At 39.1% G+C, this 20376-nt stretch overlaps 1 protein-coding gene across 5 annotated transcripts in view; it reads left to right on the top strand.

The window, feature by feature from the left end:
• Window positions 1–20376, top strand: part of diaph2 (diaphanous-related formin 2) — a 705669-nt gene that overhangs the window by 257665 nt on the left and 427628 nt on the right. For all 5 annotated transcript variants that reach the window (XM_067996883.1, XM_067996882.1, XM_067996884.1 and 2 more), the window contains 5 exons: window positions 2077–2193; window positions 3848–3966; window positions 5156–5220; window positions 9195–9299; window positions 13943–14272. In XM_067996883.1, the coding sequence (XP_067852984.1) occupies window positions 2077–2193; window positions 3848–3966; window positions 5156–5220; window positions 9195–9299; window positions 13943–14272 (736 nt within the window). The remainder of the gene's footprint in view (window positions 1–2076; window positions 2194–3847; window positions 3967–5155; window positions 5221–9194; window positions 9300–13942; window positions 14273–20376) is intronic.

The raw sequence follows: 20376 nt of genomic DNA, 5'->3' as shown, positions 1-20376 counted from the left end.
TGTGCTGCTCCACCATTAGCTTCTTGTCTGCCTCACCATTAAAATGCATTGAATGGTGTGAAGTTGCGGTGTTTGCACGGCAGATAGGAACTAAATTCGCCACAGAAAGTTAAGTCAAGAAATTTCAAATCTAGGTACCCTTTTAATGACGTGATAAGTATTAATTACTGCCAATCAACCTCTCTGGCACTGAAAATTAACTATTACAAGCGTGGAATCTCATTCCTTCAGGTTTTAATTGTTGGAGATTTAAAAAATGTAAAATTCTAAGTTATTTTTTTACTTTTCCTTTCTGTCTCTTTTTTCTCTCTCTTAATCCAATCTTTATTTCTCTTTCTGTACCTGATTTGACATTGAATTCACCCATTCTAATTTACGCTTCCCTCTCAGTCCTTCTGCTATTTCGCAGTCCTTCAATCTGATTGGTTAAGGAGATACACATTTGCTTGCCCTGTTCACTGTGGTCCCAGATGCCCAGTTTCCCTCGCTGCGACGTTATCAGCTAGCTCTTTCAGCAACTTGCCACGCAAAAAATTTTAAAATCTGAACGTGCAAGGGCAAGTCTAACTAATGGCAGATGCTAGAGCTACAATGTGACCCAACAACTCACAAGGAAGATGTGAGATCAGACAGAAGCAATTATTTAATTTACCAACAGGTCAGCATTCAGTTATCTTATTATTTCTCAACAAATCCTGTCTTTGACCATGGTTCACATGTTATGCATACATCATAAGTTCAGTCTCTCTAATCTGTATCAGACATCCAATATAATCTGTTGTTCACTTGTTTTAACTATTCATTTATTCATTTGGTTGTAAATTTAAAAAGTGTACTGCTTCTCTGCTTCTGTTGATGCATCAATTGTGTAACAGCCTCTCTATGTTTCAGCTCTTCTCTCTCCACTGAAACACTTCTCTTCTCTTTTTCCCAATGTTAAATATATCCAAGTACTTTGGGGTTCAAGCACACTAATCTTACTGTGTTTAATGCTTGAAACAAACTGGGTGAGAATAAATCTGTTCTCTTCTTCTGAAATGATGTTTGACTTTATGAACTGCAACAACTCTATTTATCTCCAGAAAGTATTTCCACAGATGTAAATGTTTATTTTATTTTAATAGTTTTGCTCAAATATAACAAAACATGCATTATACAAAACTTGTATTTATATAGTGCCTTTAATGTAGTAAAATGTCCCAAGATGCTTCACAGGAGCGTTATCAAACATAATTTGACACCCAGCCACATAAGGAGATATTTGGACAGGTGACTAAAAGCTTGGCCAAAAAGGTAGCTTTTAAGCAGAGTCCTAAAGGAGGAGAGAGAGGCATAGAGGTTTTGGGAGGGAATTCCAGAGCTTAGGGCCTAGGCAGCTGAAGGCACAGCTGCCAGTGATGGACTGATTAAAATCAGGGATGCGCAAGAGGCAAGAATTGGAGGAGCGCAGAGATCTTGGAGGATTGTGGGACTGGAGGATGTTGGAGTTAGGGAGGTGAGAGGCCATGTAGGTATTTGAAGACAAGAATGAGAATTTTAAAATCAAGTTGTTACCAGACTGGGAGCCGATGTAGGGCAGCGAGCACAGGGGTGATTGGTGAACGGGACTTGGTGTGAGTTAGGATATGGGCAGTAGAGTTTTGGGTGAGTTCAAGTTTATGGAGGGTGCAAGATGAGAGGCCGAACAAGAGAGCATTGGAATTGTCGCACCTAGAGGTAACAGAGGCTTAGATGAGGGTTTCAGCAGCTGATGGGCGATGTTACGGAGGTGGAAGTAGACAGTCTGGGGCTGGAGAGGATAAGGGTTCAGAAGCTTAGATTAGGGTCAAATAGGATGCCACAATGGTACAAATACATTGAGGTTTGAACAGACAAAGCAATATTAGAAAATATTCTTCAGTTTTACATTTTTAAATGTGACATTCTGTACTTTTTTTTAAACAGGCAAATCAATTTGAGTTATTAGAAATAATAGCTCATTTTCAAATGATTTATAATGGAAATGATAAATGCTAATATTTGTGTTAAACGTAATGTAGCACTTTATTGGCTTTTTATTCTTAACTTCATCTGCACCGACATGAATGAAGTTTACCATCTGCTGTCTAATATGGTGAAGGACACTGCTGCAGAGAATTATTTTCTCTCAATGCTGCAACACCTACTGCTCATCAGGAATGATTATTATATCAGGTGAGAGGTCACTTAGAGCAAAGTCTGTTACTTTGAATGTCAATCAAGTGTCACGACAAGAACCAAACAATAAGCATGGTTATAACACTAATGCGAGCAAATTGATGAGATGTCCAATTTTTGAGTGCAAATTATTAATATTGCAGAAGTTGCTTTTAGAATAGATTGCATTCAGTTTGTTTAAGTGATAATATTGTTTGATTGATTTCTTCAACGTGGACTGAATCAAGCAACACAAAAGGAAAGATGCTACAATATAATTCTCATCTAGTTGTAGCGTATATAGAATGAAAAATAGGTTGTAAAGCTAAATCTTGAGAAATCAAATTATTTTCCTCGCATTCTGTCTTACAAAATATAATTCCTTTTATAAAAATGTAGTTTATTTTGTGTATCTGCTTCCACAAATGGTAAAAGACTGTACCGTTTAAGAGGGGAGTAATTATGAAATGTCTTTCTAAAATATGTGTTGCAGGAAATATCATTTCATAAATGTGGCTAATACAGTGTGAAGGGGGAGGGAGGGTGGGGAGGAGTTGACTCATTATTGCAAGTTATTGGTATATCCTGTATTTGTATCTCCATTTATCCACATATGGGTTCACAATATGGGTGAACATGTTTTGTTATTTAAAGTAAACTTTAAAGGTACATTGAAGCAAATGTTGACTGAAAATCAATGGGTTCATCTCACTTGTGAATAAGATCTTGAGCAGGAAATATCCAACAACTAGATTGTGTGCAGTGTGCATTAACAATACCCTAGTTTCCTTTCATGTAAACCACCACACTCTGTTGATTTGGACACCAGGTACAGTATGGACAGAAATAACTGAGTACATTTAAATTTGTAGTGAATTAGAATGGATGTTCTCTGTTTACACCATTGTTTATAATTGGTATGGTAACATGATATCTGTTTTATGACATCAAAAAGTGGCCATGTGATATTTCAAAGAAAATTCAAAATACTTTTAAAACTGATTTGAATTCAGATGTTTTTATAAGAACAATGGGATATGGAACTCATACTACTTGTGAATAAGATCTTGGGAACTCACTTGTTGTTTTACGTGCAGGATAAACTTGATTTATAGAAGTGTTCTATTAGTTTCCATAAAGTAAGTTCTGTATGTAATGGAAAAAAACACTCCCCTTCCCTTCCCCAGGTATGCCTGTGACTTGCACGTGCACACATACAAAACAGAATAATGGGGGAAGAAGTTCCCATCTAAGATTTTGAAATGGACTATATGGGTGTATAAACAGAAATAACCATGCAATAGAGAAAGACCTTCAAACCTAATGGGGATTTCAACCCTTGCCAGTTATTAATTAATCGTTAGCCATGAAAATGATACTGTATCTCTTTCTGCTAGAGTTCTTGTATTCCACTGCCCTCAAGGTGTAACTGATATCTGGTCTGTTTTTGATTTAAATTATTTGTGAGTAGATTACAGTTTATTTTTTCTACTGTAGCTTTTGCCTTTATCAATGCAAATGTAGAAATCTTAGGAAGGATATTTTGTGAAAACTTCACAGGTTGAATATAACTTCGGCATGCTGAGCTACTTATGCTCAGATCATCAAGTAAAGTTTTGAATTTAATAGTACTGTTTGAAAATCATTTGAATTCTTATTTTTATGCTTCTAGACCCCAGTATTACAAGATAATTGAAGAATGTATTTCCCAGATAGTATTACATCGAAGTGGAGCAGATCCTGATTTTGAGTACCGCAAACGATTAGATGTAGATTTTAGTAATCTTATAGGTATGTTTGAATATTATGTCAACTTTTGATTAAAACAGTTAAACTGCGTCAATTGTTTTGAAGTTTTCAAAGTACTCAGGTTTTCTATTGCATTGTATCTCTGCACTGATTTCACAGAAGTTCTAAACACGATTATAAAGTAGTATGACATACTTGTTAATAAAGTACAACTGTTAACTAAATAAACATTTTAATCAAATGAAAAATAATTAACTAACTTAATCATCACTAAGCCAGCCAATATGGCCATGGTAGACAAATGTCACATAAGTATGAACTAATCAGATCCATATGAACAGCTTACTGCTGCTGTTTCTGCAATAACAAAGCAGCGAATGAAGCATTTTTTAATTCTTTACTCAGTTGGGCAATTGGCCATAATTGTTCACTAAAAGTCCAATCCAAATTGGTTGAGCTTGCTTGTAATCCTTCCTGCTTAACTGCTGACTGTCACGCATGCAGCCAAATTCCATATTGAGCCAGTCCTGGTGTAATCCAACTAGCATTCAAATAATGCGGGAAGTACAGAATGTTGAGCACCCGAAAGGCATTCGAAAATACTATATTCAAATCTGCATGCAGCAAGGGAAGGGTTAATGCCGAAGTTTTGAACAGATTATGACATTGTTTGAAAGATGCTTGCATTAACTAAATTTAATTGTATTAAATTTTGCTTAGCTAAAATGTACACATTTTGTGAAATTATCAACATTTGGATGAAGAGGCGCTATTCTATATGCACTACATAACACAGAAAAAAGACTCCATCTTTTCCCATCATGTAGATGCACCCAGTAGTTGTAGGTAGCATTCCTGCAGATTATTCACACAACTCAATGACAGATGATATTACAGTAAAGACATTGGAGACTTGAGACTGCAAATATTTAGAACAGGATTTCATTCTTTTATTCCATAATATTACTATGTTTTCTTTTTATGGTAGTTTTGTCATACCTTGATAAGTTTTTAAAAAGTACTGATGATATTACACCTCTTGAATGTAGACATGCGGATTGTTGTATTTTTCAGATGGTGCGTTCTGAAGGTTTATATATAACTTTAATTTAGCCCAAATATTGGCTGTCAAAAGGAATATTGTCTGTTGTATTGGAGTTCAGTTTCAATACAATTTGTTGTGATATGCAATGAAACTAGGAGCACATAATCAATTGGTATATCTTGACAGATCAATGTGTTGACAAAGTGAAAGTGGAAGAAAGTGAACAGACGGCATTAGAATTTTCCAAAAAGGTAAGTCCACAAAAAAAAACAATTTGAACCAAAACTTATAAAACTGATTGTTGAAGACTCAGTGCATTTTTTGGTTGGGGGGGGTTTAGGTCTCTTTCAACTTCACGATATGTTAATATGCTGCTCTAGCCCAATATCTGTACCATATTACATACATTAGCATTGCAAATATTTCAGAATGACCTGAGTATCATTTAACACAAACCAGGATGTCTTCAATTTGAGATGAATAGTCTCAGGACTATAGAAGGACACTAGTAACTAATGGTGTTTTGCAAAACTCCACATAACATAATTTAATTTGATACTCCTTCGTATTTTCTTTTGCACTTTTCAATTGTGGGCTTTCCATTGAGTTGTACAGTTTTCCCAAAGTCTTTTAGGATCAAGAATTATTCAGCACTGGATGAAGCCATTTGGCCCATCATACCTATGTCAGCATCCCGAAAGAGCTATCTACTTGATTGTATTCCTATGCTCCATTGCCGTACCCTTCAAAACTTTTCTTAGTCAGATATATCCATTTATTGTAGAAAAATACTGATTGAGTGTTGGTTTGTAGTTAAGGTACTGCGGAAAGATCTTGGTTGCAAGACTGAATCCAAGCATGGCGAAACACAACTTTGCAAGTAACATGAATGATGAGTTTAATCAGAACTCCAGCAAATTGTTTAGTAGGATTTTTTTTTATTATTGAGTGGCTAAGGCCAGGACACCAACAAAGTTGAAGGAAAAATACATGATAAATCAAGAAATAGAACCACCGAAGTTTATAGGACAGAAGGAGGCCATTAAATCCATTGTGTTGATGCCAGCTCTTTGCTAAATTAATACAAAATTAATCCCACTGCCTTGCTCTCCCCATAGCCTTGTATCTTTCTCTTCTTCAAATATTTATCCAACTTTCCCTTAAAAGCTGCAATCGTCTCTGCCTCAACCACTCTCTGTGGCAAAGCATTCCATGCACCAACAAATCTGTGTTTTAAAAAAAAAAATTCCTAACTCCCCTCGTCTCCGTTTCAGTGATGATTTGAAATTGATGAGCCCTCATCAACCAGAGGAAATTATTTTTCCCGATTCACACTATCAAAACCCTTCATAATTTTAAAAGCCTCTATTAAATCTCCTCTTAGCTTTCTCTGCTCCAGTGGAAATAATCTCAGGGATCGGTGCTGTGTCCGCTGTTATTTGTTATTTATATTAATGATTTGGATGAGAATTTAGGAGGCATGGTTAGTAAGTTTGCAGATGACACCAAGATTGGTGGCATTGTGGACAGTGAAGAAGGTTATCTAGGATTGCAACGGGATCTTGATAAATTGGGCCAGTGGGCCGATGAATGGCAGATGGAGTTTAATTTAGATAAACGTGAGGTGATGCATTTTGGTAGATCGAATCGGGCCAGGACCTACTCAGTTAATGGTAGGGCGTTGGGGAGAGTTATAGAACAAAGAGATCTAGGAGTACAGGTTCATAGCTCCTTGAAAGTGGAGTCACAGGTGGATAGGGTGGTGAAGAAGGCATTCAGCATGCTTGGTTTCATTGGTCAGAACATTGAATACAGGAGTTGGGATGTCTTGTTGAAGTTGTACAAGACATTAGTAAGGCCACACTTGGAATACTGTGTACAGTTCTGGTCACCCTATTATAGAAAGGATATTATTAAACTAGAAAGAGTGCAGAAAAGATTTACTAGGATGCTACCGGGACTTGATGGTTTGACTTATAGGGAGAGGTTGGATAGACTGAGACTTTTTTCCCTGGAGAGTAGGAGGTCTAGGGGTGATCTTATAGAAGTCTATAAAATAATGAGGGGCATAGATAAGGTAGATCGTCAAAATCTTTTCCCAAAGGTAGGGGAGTCTATGACGAGGGGGCATAAATTTAAGGTGAGAGGGGAGAGATACAAAAGGGTCCAGAGGGGCAATTTTTTCACTCAAAGGGTGGTGAGTGTCTGGAACGAGCTGCCAGAGGCAGTAGTAGAGGCGGGTACAATTTTGTCTTTTAAAAAGCAATTGGACAGTTACATGGGTAAGATAGTTATAGAGGGATATGGGCCAAGTGCAGGCAATTGGGACTAGCTTAGTGGTATAAACTGGGCGACATGGACATGTTGGGCCGAAGGGCCTGTTTCCATGTTGTAAACTTCTATGATTCTATTTCAAGTTTCTGCTTATAACTATCGTTTTCCATTCCTGGCATCATCCTGGTGAACCTATGTAGTATTCTCTCTCTATCTTTCATGCCCTTTCCTTTATATAATGGGGCACCCAGAACTGACACAGTACTCTGATCAATATTTCGTATAAATTCATCATTACTACATTACTCTTGCAAATAGTGATTGAGTGGCACCAGTTTTGAGTTTTAAAAGTTTGTTGAATGTAGGATTGAGGAGGTAAAGAGTTTCCACAGTTTTGATGTTCTGGTGAAGAATGGGGTAGAGTGTGATGAATCGTGTTTTCAACACATTGAGCGTGGGGCTTATAGCTCCTTGAGAAATTGCACTTGGATTGTATTAAAATAGACTATCTGTGCCTATTTGGTTGAAGAGTCAACGCCCCAATATTCTAGTTTGGGACAATGTTGTGATGTGCAAGAAGGAGAAAAGGAAAGTGAGGAACTGTTTTTTAATTATGTGTCCAATTTTAAAATTATTTTTGTAGCAATAATAATAGAATAGGATACTTCCAATGCGTTAGAAACCCTATTTTAACTTAGTAAAGTCTTATGTCGGATCATGTTCATTGGTGCATTGGTGCATGCTTACCCTGTTCGCTGTACAACTTAATTAGCTAATTTGGTCGCTTTGTGATTAGATATGGTTACATTATTTGCAAAGCCGAAACCATAATACTTCTGTTCAAAGCTTTGTTGGCTGACATTCACTTAGTGAAGTTGATGTTTTCAAACCTTTGCAGTAGTAGTGTCAGATGCTGCTAATTGCAGCACTTATTTCTGGATCGCAATGTATTTTGATCCTACTTCCTTCCATTCAAGAATTATGATCCACAAACACCTTGGGCTCAATTTTAGGGGGCAGTTGCGGGGGGGGGCGGGGGGCTCCGAAAATCGTGGAAATCTCGTTCGGGTTCGGAAGCCGGCTCCAACCCGCCGACTTCCGAGTTTCCCAGGGACCCACCTGTGTGTGTACCGGCGACCCGAAACTGGAAGTCCCGCCGGCAGTTAAAGCCAGCAGGATGACAGTTAAAGAGCCAAGTATACATGACTTACATACTTAGATATATGAGGTACTTAAGGCACTTTACCTGTGACAGATTAAGTGATTGTAACGATTTTTAACTTAGCTGGGCGGCTTGCCCACCGCTTCTGATTCACGCCTGGTGAAACCAGGGGGTGTGAAAGGCCAGATCAGGGAACAAGAAACTAAATAAATTAAATTAAAAAAAATAGCAGGAAGTTAAAACACAAAATGGACCTACGTTTGCACCCTGCTCCGATGTCTTCATCTCCGATCTCCTCCTCTTCAATCCCCCCCCCCCACCATGATGTCCTCCCGGGCGTCCCCTCTCCATCCTCCTGAGCTTCCATTCCAGCGCAGGATGACGTCTAGCTCTCTTTCTCTTCCCCACCCCCCCCCCCCCAACTCACTTTGCAGCTCCTAGGCTGGCTGCCGTCAGGAGCTGCCAACCCGCCACCATTGCAAAATTCATCTCCTTATTTCTAATGGAGAGAGTTATTTGGTGGGGAATTTTGCATGACAAAACTGACAATGTTGAATAGAAATCAGGAAATAGGAGACTGCTATATAAGTGTTTAAGAAATCTGCCTTATTTAATGATCAGCTTATCCATATGTCTGTCTGTCACTCTTCTCTTTTTTCTTTCTGTCTCTCTCTCTCTCTTTAAATATATATATATATATGTATATGTGTGTGTGTATGTATGTATTTGTATATATTGATTAAACTGAGCATATTTGGAAGGCTTCATTGATTAATATATTTGTTTCAGTTTGATGAAGAGTTTACAGCTCGACAGGAAGCTCAGGCTGAAAATCAGAAGAAAGACGAAAAAATAAAAGAGCTTGAAATAAAGGTCCATCAGCTAGAAGCAGAGGTAATGAAAGAAATATGCTTTTTGTCAAAGTTTAGCAAGCAGTGTGAGAATAGTGGAAATTGCCAGCAAGATCAGACTGTATATGTAATAAATTCCACTGATTTTTAGGCAATCATATAGTAAGTTTTCTTTCAATGCATGTTACAGTGATCCTGATTTGAATTGTCTGCAAAACAGAATGATGAAATTGTTGACTTCCTCAACTTGAGGGAAAAAATAGCCCTGAGCAGAAAATGGTGGGATGTAGACAGAGTGCTAACAAACTATAAATGTATATTTAGTGCTTTTCTGTCCATTTATCCCTGTCCAAAAGTGGATTCATGGACATTCGCAAAAAGTGAGGATTAAATGTTGCATTTTGTTTAAAGTTGTGAATGAAGAACTTGTGCAGCATTCCACAATCATAGGACCAACAAACCAAAACTGAAAAGTGCCAGGTGCTAGTGAGCTTAATAAGTAGGAAAATACCAAAGTATTACAACAGCACTGACAGAAGTACAAAATACATGTTTTTTTTGTCAGGAAGCATGATGCAATTGCCCTTGGAGAGGGCAACTCGGGAGCACATAACTCTTAGCAGGCACCATCCCCAGCAGTGGACATATCACACAACAGTATTAGCTTCCTGGCAATGGTGGAGGAGCAGTGCATGAGGAACCCCAGGCGCAGCAGGGTTGATAGGGTTCAGATATGTTAGGGAAAAAGGAAGGTCACAGACTTAGTCTCATTTAAAATCCAAAACCTAACTTTTTCAAGGGATAAGGAAGGAATTGTCTAGAATAGGCAGGAGAAATTATTAGTTGGTAAATCTACCAAATCTATTCAAGAAGGTGGATTACGAAATAAATGTACACCTTTTTAAAGGCAGAGGATATTCTGGAGTGATATAACTTTGGTCTTTGATAGTAGCTAGGACCAGTATTAAACAAAAAGAATGAAGACTGGGAAGATTGTACACAGAAACAAAAGATCAGTAAAATAAGGAATGCAAAAAGAGAGGATGAAGATCTGTAGATGATAGAATGGGAATTAGCAAAGGTTGTTAGTGAGTACATTAAAAAAGTGATAAAAGATTTAAATATGATGATAGAGAATAAGAGAAGGGTGTAAGTGTCACAGGACTATTTTGCTTAATCTCCACAGTGGAGGAAGATACAATGCAAGTGGTACAGGCAAGATAATTGAAGGGGAGAAAATTCCAAAGGCTCATGTAAAAATAAAAGTTGTACTGGATATAATAATGGGATTGAAACGGGACAATTAGCCCGATTAAGATGGTTTTCAGGCTTTTGAAATAAGGTCTTCGAAAGTTTGCTAGATTCTGGCGTTATTATAAAGTTTAAATGAAGTAACTGCAGGCCTACACAACAAATGCCTTCTGGAAGTCCATATAATTAACATCCATTGACATTCCCCTGTCCACTACTTTAGTCACCTCTTCAAAAAATTCAATCAGGTTTGTCAGGCACGACCTACCTTTCACAAATCCATGCTGGCTCTCTCTGATTAACTGAAAATTTTCGAGGTGTCCAGTCACCCTATCCTTAATTATAGACTCTTGCATTTTCCCCACAACAGATGTTATGCTAACTGGTCTATAATTCCGTGGTTTCCCTCTCTCTCCTTTCTTAAAAAGCGGAGTGACATGTGCAATGTTCCTGAATCTAGAGAACTTTGAAAGATTATAGTTAGGGCATCCGCAATGTGCTCACCTACTTCCTTTAAAACCCTGGGATGGAAACAGTCTGGTCCTGTGGATTTGTCACTCTTTAGTGCTATTATTTTCTTCATTACTGTTGTTTTACTTATGTTAATTTTATTGAGTCCCTGTCCCCGATTCAATATAAGTTTTCTTGGGCTTTCCGGCATGCTATTCCCTTTTTCTACTGTAAATACTGATGTAAAGTAATTATTCAACATGTCTGCCATTTCCCCATTGTCAATGACAATATCCCCACTTTCAGTTTTTAAGGGGCCAACACTGCTCCTGACCACCCTCTTTTTCCTAATATAACTATAAAAGTTCTTCGTATTGGTTTTGATATCCCTTGCAAGTTTCTTTTCATACTTTTTTTTTGGAGCTCTTACCATCTGTTTTGTGACCCTTTGTTGATCTTTGTATCTTTCCCATTCGCCAGGATCTGTGCCATTTTTTGCCTTTTTGTATGCCCTTTCCTTATGTCTTATACTGTCCCTTCCCTCTTTAGTTGTCCATGGCTGTTTTTTTTGGCAAGGAGAGTTCTCACCCCTCAGGGGTATAAACCGGTTCTGTATCACGTTAAATGTATTTTTAAACATTTCCCACTGATCATCAGTTATTTTACCCATTAACAGATTTGCCCAGTTTACTGTGGGCAGTCTCTGTCTCATCCCATTGAAGTTGGCCTTACCCAAGTCTGGAATGGTGGAGCAGATTCGAGGGGCTGAATGGCCTACTCCTGTTCCTAATGTTCCTATGTTCCTAATACAAGTAAAGGAGAAGAGAGAGATGAAATTAAAGGGGGCGAGAGAACAAGTCTTTTGCAGACTTGCCAAGAACCATCTGGGTGTCATTACCTTTGTGACAACTGTGGGTTTCAGCGGTATATCTAATTGCGAGCGAAAAATTTTCTTGCTTTTATTTTGATGAGTAAGAAATATTTGCTGAGCATAGTGAAACATGCACATGATTTAAAAGAGATGTGTATGTTTGTTACATCGTTTTTTTTTTACCTTCTCTGATATCTGGAGAGCTCTGTGGGATATTGTGTGCAGGAAAAGAACAAGTACAGAATATGTCTAATGGAGGAAATAATTTGTAATGACAATCATTTTGTGGGGAGACAAGAATCACTAATTTATATTGGTATTAAACCAGTGCCTGAATGATTAAATTCTAATGATGTTTGGTTCAAAGCACAGGGATTATTTCACTTGATTAGATATATGGTTGTAAAACTACAGCCTTTGTCTGTTTTAGTGGATTTTTTTAATGCACCATCTCGGTTCAGGGCTCTTTAATCCCAATAACTTATAATGCAAGAAATGTTAAGGTAGTATTCAGTGCTCTCCCAGACTGAAGGTACATTTCTGAAAAGCCAATACAACTGTCACATGAACATACTGTACATAATCTTTTTGCTTTTGGCTTGTCTACCTTTGATTGAAAGTAATGTTGCTGGTTTGCAATAGAAGTACTTGCTTAGGGGTACATTATGCTAATGAGGAACATAAATGAACACTCTTGGTAATACCTGTTACCAGCAGAATACTTTTAAAAGCTGCAAAACGAGATTGACTTGCTGCAGTGTTGACCTCTGCTGCAATCAATCAATGTCTGGGCATGATTTGTAATACTTATCAAATGAATGGTATCTGAACTGACACACACAGATTTTCAAACTTCAGTGCTCCTGGAAAATTCTTCAAAAAATAATTTTAAAAACCCTCTTGTCTTCGGTTGCCTTTAGCTGAAACTTTCCCTCTTGTGCTTGATGAGAAGTAATATAGTTTAAATAAAACATACACTGTGAAAGCAAGTAAGGAATACACATGAATGCAGATGAATTGACATCTTTTAGAACAAGTGAGCAATTTGAAAGTGCTAAATAGTGCATCAGCTTCCTACACCCTTGGGCTCTAATTTTGAATGCAACTACCCGAAGAACCATCAGGTGTCATGGAATGTTTTTTTCATTTGCCTTGAAGTGGAATCCAGAAAGAGAAAGTCAAACATAAATAACAGCAAATGCAATATCGCCTCTGAGTTTGCCTGAGTAAAAGAAGAAATGCCATTCCACTCTTAAGTACCCACAGTGACATAATGTCAAAATAAATAGTAAAAACATGGCTAAATGTATAATGAAGCAAATCTAATTGAAAAGCATGTGTTATTTTAAACTAATTTTTACTGTTGATCATTAACCAGTAATAATAGCCATTTCTTGCATCTGTGAACAATTACATTTCCTGCATACTCATATCAGGAAACAATGGGAATGGTTTGGAATTACTGGATTCTTCTCACCACGACTGAGCTGGTTAATTTTTTATTAACAATTTTATTTCCAATTACTCTCAGAATAGGCATGTTGGGCATTGGCGAAGCACTATAAACTTATTTTAATTCAGGGCTGAAGTAAGAGGAGTGGGGACTCAGCGTTCTGCACTTTCATATAAGTGCAAAGTGCTCTAGCAGCCTAAAATGTGCCCAGGAGGTGGTTGCACCAGTCCTGATGAACAAGCAACCTGTGGTGCATTGAAAGCTAAAATGAATAAATGGGATAAATTGGTACACAAGGAACATTAAATTAATGGGTACTGTTCTTGAATATGATTTTTGACACTTTCTTGGAATATTCCTTTAAAATTCCATTTGAAAAAGACACAAAATATACAGTAATTTCTATTATCATCTACCTACAACTGACTCACTGCTGGTGTATATGTAATGTTTAAAATCTATTAAAATTCAATATTTTGTGTCTGAACAGCTGAATGGTGTCTGATATATCTGTTCACCCTATATTTATTTCTAATTGTAATTTGCTCTGTCATTTACTTCAGTTATGATCTTACTGTTTTTTTTTAGTTGTTTATCTTATTTTAATGAGCTTTTACATGTTTGTATGGTTGTAAATGTGTTTTTTAAATTATTTTTACAGCAGAAAGCAGCGCCAGTGGCTTCTCGTGTACCCCCACCACTTCCTCCCCCTGGTGGAATTCCTGCCCCACCTCCCCTCCCAGGAGGTATTGCTCCTCCGCCTCCCCTTCCTCCACCCCTTCCAGGTTGTGCACCACCTCCACCTCCACCTCTTCCTGGTGGTCCAGGGATTCCACCACCCCCGCCACCACCTTTTGGAGGGCCGCCTCCTCCACCACCCTTTGGGGGTGCACCCCTTCCTTGCGGAGCTCCTGCACTGCTGCCACATGGACTACAACCTAAAAAGCAATACAATCCAGAAACTGCAATGAGAAGAGCCAACTGGTCTAAGGTGAGCATTTGTCAGATGACGGTGTATCTCTTCTAGTGTTAAGTATTGTATCATGGATGCTTTAGTCTTTCGTGCTAAATAAGCAATCTGAAAGATTATTGTTTCAGGAAGCATTTCTTTCAAAACACAACTGTGCTCAAAATTACAGTGCAGGAAGCTTAAAGCAGTTGGGATACGTAATTTAAATGTTCCAAAAGTAGGGGAAGGAATTGTTCTAAATAACGAAAAAATCACACTTCCAGTATGTACAAATTGCTCTTCTCTCTCCTTCCTGTCATCCAGCCATGTTGCCTTCCATTTCTCCCTTATCACACTTTGCCCACCCTGATCCCATCACTACTCCTCTGCCTTCCGACTCTCATGCCATTATCCTGAGCTTGAAGCCCCCTCAAATAAAATTTCCACAACTGGTCCCGCACCATCACCATTGATATCCTTGTTGCCAGCAAAATGTTCACTGTTTGGCCTCCTCCAGGTTTTCATGTATAGCAGCAAGTATGAGGAGCTCATAGATTTCTTTGTCACCAAAATGGAGGCCAGCTGTTCAGCTGCATTGCATCTTGCCTCTTTCTCTTGCCATGGTTTTGTCATCTCCAGACTTGACTCTTGCAATTGCCGGCCTCCTATACTCCAAAAATGTCAGCTCACCCAAAACTCTGCTGCCTGTATTCTATCCTGTACCAAGTTCCGCTCACCCATCATTCCTATCCTTGCTGACCTGCATTGGTTCCTGGTCCCCCAGCACCTCAGATTTAAAATTTTGAACCTTTTTGTTTATGGCTTCACTCCTCCCTATTCTGTATAATCCTCTTCACCCCCTTCCCCCTCTCAATTGACGGCTGTACTTTCAGCTGCCTAAGCCCCACGCTTTGGAATTTCTCCCTTTCCTCCTTTAAGCACCTTTTTAAAACCTACCTCTTTCACCAAGCTTTTACTCATAGCTCCTCCTTTGGTTCTTTAAGAACACTGGGTTTCGGTATCCCAACAAAGTCTATGTCAAGAAACCAGACAAATCCCTTAACCCCCTCGCTTAAAACCTCATTAAGGAACCATCTGGGGTTTATACCTCACAGTTTTGGCCTGGGAGTGAAGATGCCTAAGTCAGTTCGTGGAACCATCTTACGTCACCCAGTTCGGATTGAATCTTACCAACCCTCAGTTGGGATTCCAACAAACTACTGAGTGAATGAATTACCCTTTTCTTGCCAAATCATGAAAGACGAAGTCAGACAACAAGTCACGCACGGACAACTATTTATTGACTACAAGATCACAACTTGAAGTTAAACATTGAATATATGAGCAATTAATAGATACGTATAGCTGCAGTTTGAATAACAAATAATTAATGAACAGAGTTACTTAACAAAATGAGTAACAGCAATTCAGTGTATGACTGTAATTCAGCATTAATGGGACGCTGAGTATTAAATTACAGCTGAGATCGGTGTCTGAGACTGAGAAATTGGTGAGGTTAAATTGGGGTTACACCCCAAGATAGATGAGAAGTTAACGTATCAAGGTTTGCAGATGATACAAAGATGGGAGGGAAAGTAGAGAGTGAGGAGGACATAAAAAACCTACATGGGGATATAGACAGGCTGGGTGAGTGGGCGGAGATTTGGCAGATGCAATACAATATTAGAAAATGTGAGGTTATGCACTTTGGCAGGAAAAATCAGAGAGCAAGTTATTATCTTAATGGCGAGAAACTGGAAAGTACTGCAGTACAAAGGGATCTGGGGGTCCAAGTGCAAGAAAATCAAAAAGTTAGCATGCAGGTGCAGCAGGTGATCAAGAAGGCCAACGGAATGTTGGCTTTTATTGCTCGGGGGATAGAATATAAAAACAGGGAGGTATTGCTGCAGTTATATAAGGTATTGGTGAGACCGCACCTGGAATACTGCATACAGTTTTGGTGTCCATACTTAAGAAAAGACATACTTGCTCTCGAGGCAGTACAAAGAAGGTTCACTCGGTTAATCCCGGGGATGAGGGAGTGGACATATGAGGAGAGGTTGAGTAGATTGGGACTCTACTCATTGGAGTTCAGAAGAATGAGAGGCGATCTTATTGAAACATATAAGATTGATCGGGTGGATGCGGTAAGGATGTTCCCAAGGATGGGTGAAACTAGAACTAGGGGGCATAATCTTAGAATAAGGGGCTGCTCTTTCAAAACTGAGATGAGGAGAAACTTCTTCACTCAGAGGGTGGTAGGTCTGTGGAATTTGCTGCCCCAGGAAGCTGTGGAAACTACATCATTAAATAAATTTAAAACAGAAATAGACAGTTTCCTAGAAGTAAAGGGAATTAGGGGTTACGGGGAGCTGGCAGGAAATTGGACATGAAGCTGAGTTCGGATCGGTCAAGGCCCTGTGGGTGGCGGAGTGGGCCCAGGGGCTGAGTGGCCGGGTCCTGCTCCTACTTCTTGTGTTCTTTAGATTTGAGGTTAGGATCAGATCAGCCATGATCTTATTGAATGGCGGAGCAGGCTCGAGGGGCCAATTGGCCTACTCCTGCTCCTATTTCTTATGCTCTTTTGTTCTTATTAACAACATTAGATAGCCCGTCTTTGGATACATAATGTCTAGATGCTGGTGATTAGCTATATTTCCAGAGTTTATACGACCTCTTTATGAGCAGCATGGGTGAGTGCATCTCCTTCCTTCTTTGTGATGCAGGGGTTTGCTACTGAAGTGTTGAGTTTCTGAGCCCCTTGGGCGGTGGGGTTATCCATTCCACTTGAATCTTTAGTTCCGGCTGATCCCACTTTTGTATGAACATCAATATCTGCTAACTCACCTATCTATCACCTTCCTTGATCTCAACACCTGTACAGTTAGGTGATACACTTATCTCTGCCTGTAACTGGCTGCTGTAGACTTGCATTTTAACTTCTATAACCTATGTCTTTCTGTCCTGAAGGTTCCTTGTATTTGTAAAGGTACGTTTATACACTTGCTAGATATAGGCTACTTACAGAAGACGACATTCTTCTTTTAACTACAAAGAGAAGCTTAGAGAATATAAGAGACAAAGAAAAACTGCAACTGTAAAACTAATGGGAGGGGTGCAAAGCACCCTATTTTTATACCTTAATTTCAAAGAGAAGCTCTTTACATTCAACTGACTAATCTGAGTGACACATGCGTTGGAAGTTTTCACCCCTTTTGCTGTCGATCATTTCAGTCAGTACGTTGTCTGAGTTGGTGAAGCATGGACTTCCTCAGACTTTCTGTCTCCATTTTACAACCCCCCCTTACCTAGTCATTTTCTACTTCTCAAGGGGTCCCACATGAACTTGACGGAATGTGACATCTTTATGTCTCACTAAGTGCTCTTCCCCCCGGTTTGTGCTTCTTCTAAATGGCTTTCTAACATTACTAAGGAATGTCTTGTTTGTATACACAAACCTTTATGGTTTTTAGCTGAGAAGGCTTGATGCATTGATTAGCTGAGAACCTTGTGTTAGTTAGAAGCCTTATGGTTTGATAAACTGTACTTTCACAGCCATTTCCCAGTATTCAATTTCACTGCTGACTCCATCTTGTGTGGACAATTTTAAGCTAAAATTCCAATTGGGCACACATTTCAGGCAGTTTACAGGGTAATTTTCCCTCAGCTCCACATCTGCATTTTTCCTTCCGCGATGCTGCACAGAAGTTGAACGTTTTTTTCCTATATTATAGGTACCATATGCATGCAAGTTGTTTGATGTTGATTTAGAATGGGAAGATGTTGCAACTGCCATTTTGGAACTTGCTGTCATTGTTGATGGTTCCTTCACCGCCCCTCCCCCCCCCCCCACCTCACCATCAGCAAACTGGCACGAACAATAAAAAATCATATCACCGTTTGACTACAACTATATTGTAGTCCTATTATTGTTAAGAGGGACTACTTCAGATAAATTCCAGAATCCTGCTTGAACCTCACTTAGTGAGACATTGGATGAATTGGTGAAAATCCATGAATGCTGTTTCAAGTAGAGAGCCAAGTGAAAACAACGACTTAAAAGGAGCTGTGGGATACAAAAGTCTCGTGTGTGAATTTGTTGTGTTAACACCTCCCAGTCAAACGGATGAACACTTTATTGTATTTGGTGCTACATAGATTAAGGGAGTTTCAATCTGAATGTATCATGATATCATTGTCGGTACAGAAAAGGAGGAGGCCATTCGGCTCTTTATGCCTGTGCCAGCTCTTTGGAAGAGCTATCCAATTAGTAGTATTCCCCTGCTCTTTCCCCATAGCCCTGTAAATTTTTTCCCTTCAAGTATTTATCCAGTTCTCGTTCGAAAGTTACCACTGAATCTGCTTATACCACCCTTTCAGGCAGTGCATTTCAGATCATTACAGCTTGCCGCGTTAAGTGTTTCCTTGTGTTGCCTCTGGCTCTTTTGCCGATCACCTTAAATCTCTGTCCTCTGGTTACCGACCCTTGTGCCACTGGCAAAAGTTTCTCCTTATTTACTCTTATCAAAACCGTTCATGATTTTGAACACCTCTATCAAATCTCCCCTTATCTTCTCTGTTCTAAGGAGATCAACTCCAGCTTCTCCAGCCTCTCCACATAACTGAAGTCCTTCATCCCTGTTTCCATTCTAATAAATCTCTTCTGCATCCTTTCTTAGGCTTTAACATCCATCCTAAAGTGTGGTGCCTAGAATTGAACACAATACTCCAGCTGAGGCCCAACCAGTGTTTTATAAAGGTTTAGCATAACTTCCTTGCTTTTGTACTCTATGCCTCCGATTAATAAAGCCCAGGATCTCATATGCTTTTTTTTTTACAGCCTTCTCAACTGGTCCTGTCATTTTTAAAGATTTACGTACATACACCCCCAGGTGTGTCTGTTCCTGCAGCCCTGTTAAAATTGTACCATTTCGTTTATATTGCCTCTCCTCATTCTTCCTACTAAAATGCATCACTTCACACTTTTGCGTTAAATTTCATCTGCCAACTGTCTGCCCATTTCACCAATTTGTCTATGGCCTCCTGAAGTCTGTTATTATCCTTCACATTGTTTACTGCATTTCTGAGTTTGGTGTCATCTGCAAACTTTGAAATTATACCCTTTATCCCCAAGTCCAGGTCATGAATATATATCCAACAGAGGAGTGGCCCTAATGCTGACCCATGGGGAACACCACTGTATACTTCCCTCCAGTCTGAAAAACAACCATTCGCCAATACTCTCTGCTTTCTGTCCCCTAGCCAATTTTGTATCTACGCTGCCAATGTCCTTTTTATCCCATGGGCTTTAATTTTGCTGACAAGTCTATTCTGTGGTACTTTATCAAAAGCCTTTTGAAAGTCCATGTACACAACATCAACCGCACTACCTTCATCAACCCTCTCTGTTACTTCATCAAACAACTCAATCAAGTTAGTCAAACATGACTTTCCTTTAACAAATCCGTGCTGACTTTCATTTATTAGCCCATACTTTTCCAAGTGCCAATTAATTTTGTCCCATATTATTGTCTAAAAGTTCCCCCACCATCAACGTTAGGCCGAGTGGCCTGTAATTGCCTGTTTTATCCCCCTCACCTTTTTTGAACAGGGGTGTGTAACATTTGCAATCCTTCAGTCCTCTAGCACCATCCCCATATGATTGGATTGGAAGATTGTGGCCAGAGCCTGTGCAATTTCCACCCATACTTCCCTCAGTAACCTGGGATGCATCTCATCTGGACTGGGTGACTTTTCTACTTTGAGTACTACTAATCTTATAAGTACCTCCACTTTATCTATTTTTATCCTATCATCCTTTACTGCTACAATGGTAGCATCCCCTTCTTCAGTGAAGACGGATGCGAAGTATTCATTCAGTGCCTCAGCCATGCCCTCTGCCTCCACAAGAAGTTCTCCTTTTTTGTCTCAAATTGGTCCCACCCTTCCTTTGACTACCCTTTTACCTTTTATATATTTATAAAAGACTTTCGGGTTCCCCTTTATGTTAGCATGGTTAATTTATTCTCATACTCTCTCTTTGCCCCTCTTATTCCCTTGTTTAGATCTCTTGCAATCTCTTGTGTTCTCTGTACTCAGCCTGGTTCTCAACTGTATTACAAACCCCTTGATGAATCCTTTCCCTC

Source organism: Heptranchias perlo, chromosome 15 (genome assembly GCF_035084215.1).
Source record: "Heptranchias perlo isolate sHepPer1 chromosome 15, sHepPer1.hap1, whole genome shotgun sequence".
Taxonomy (NCBI): domain Eukaryota; kingdom Metazoa; phylum Chordata; class Chondrichthyes; order Hexanchiformes; family Hexanchidae; genus Heptranchias; species Heptranchias perlo.
Note: the sequence above shows the minus strand (reverse complement) of the source record. Positions and strands in the feature narration are given on the sequence as shown.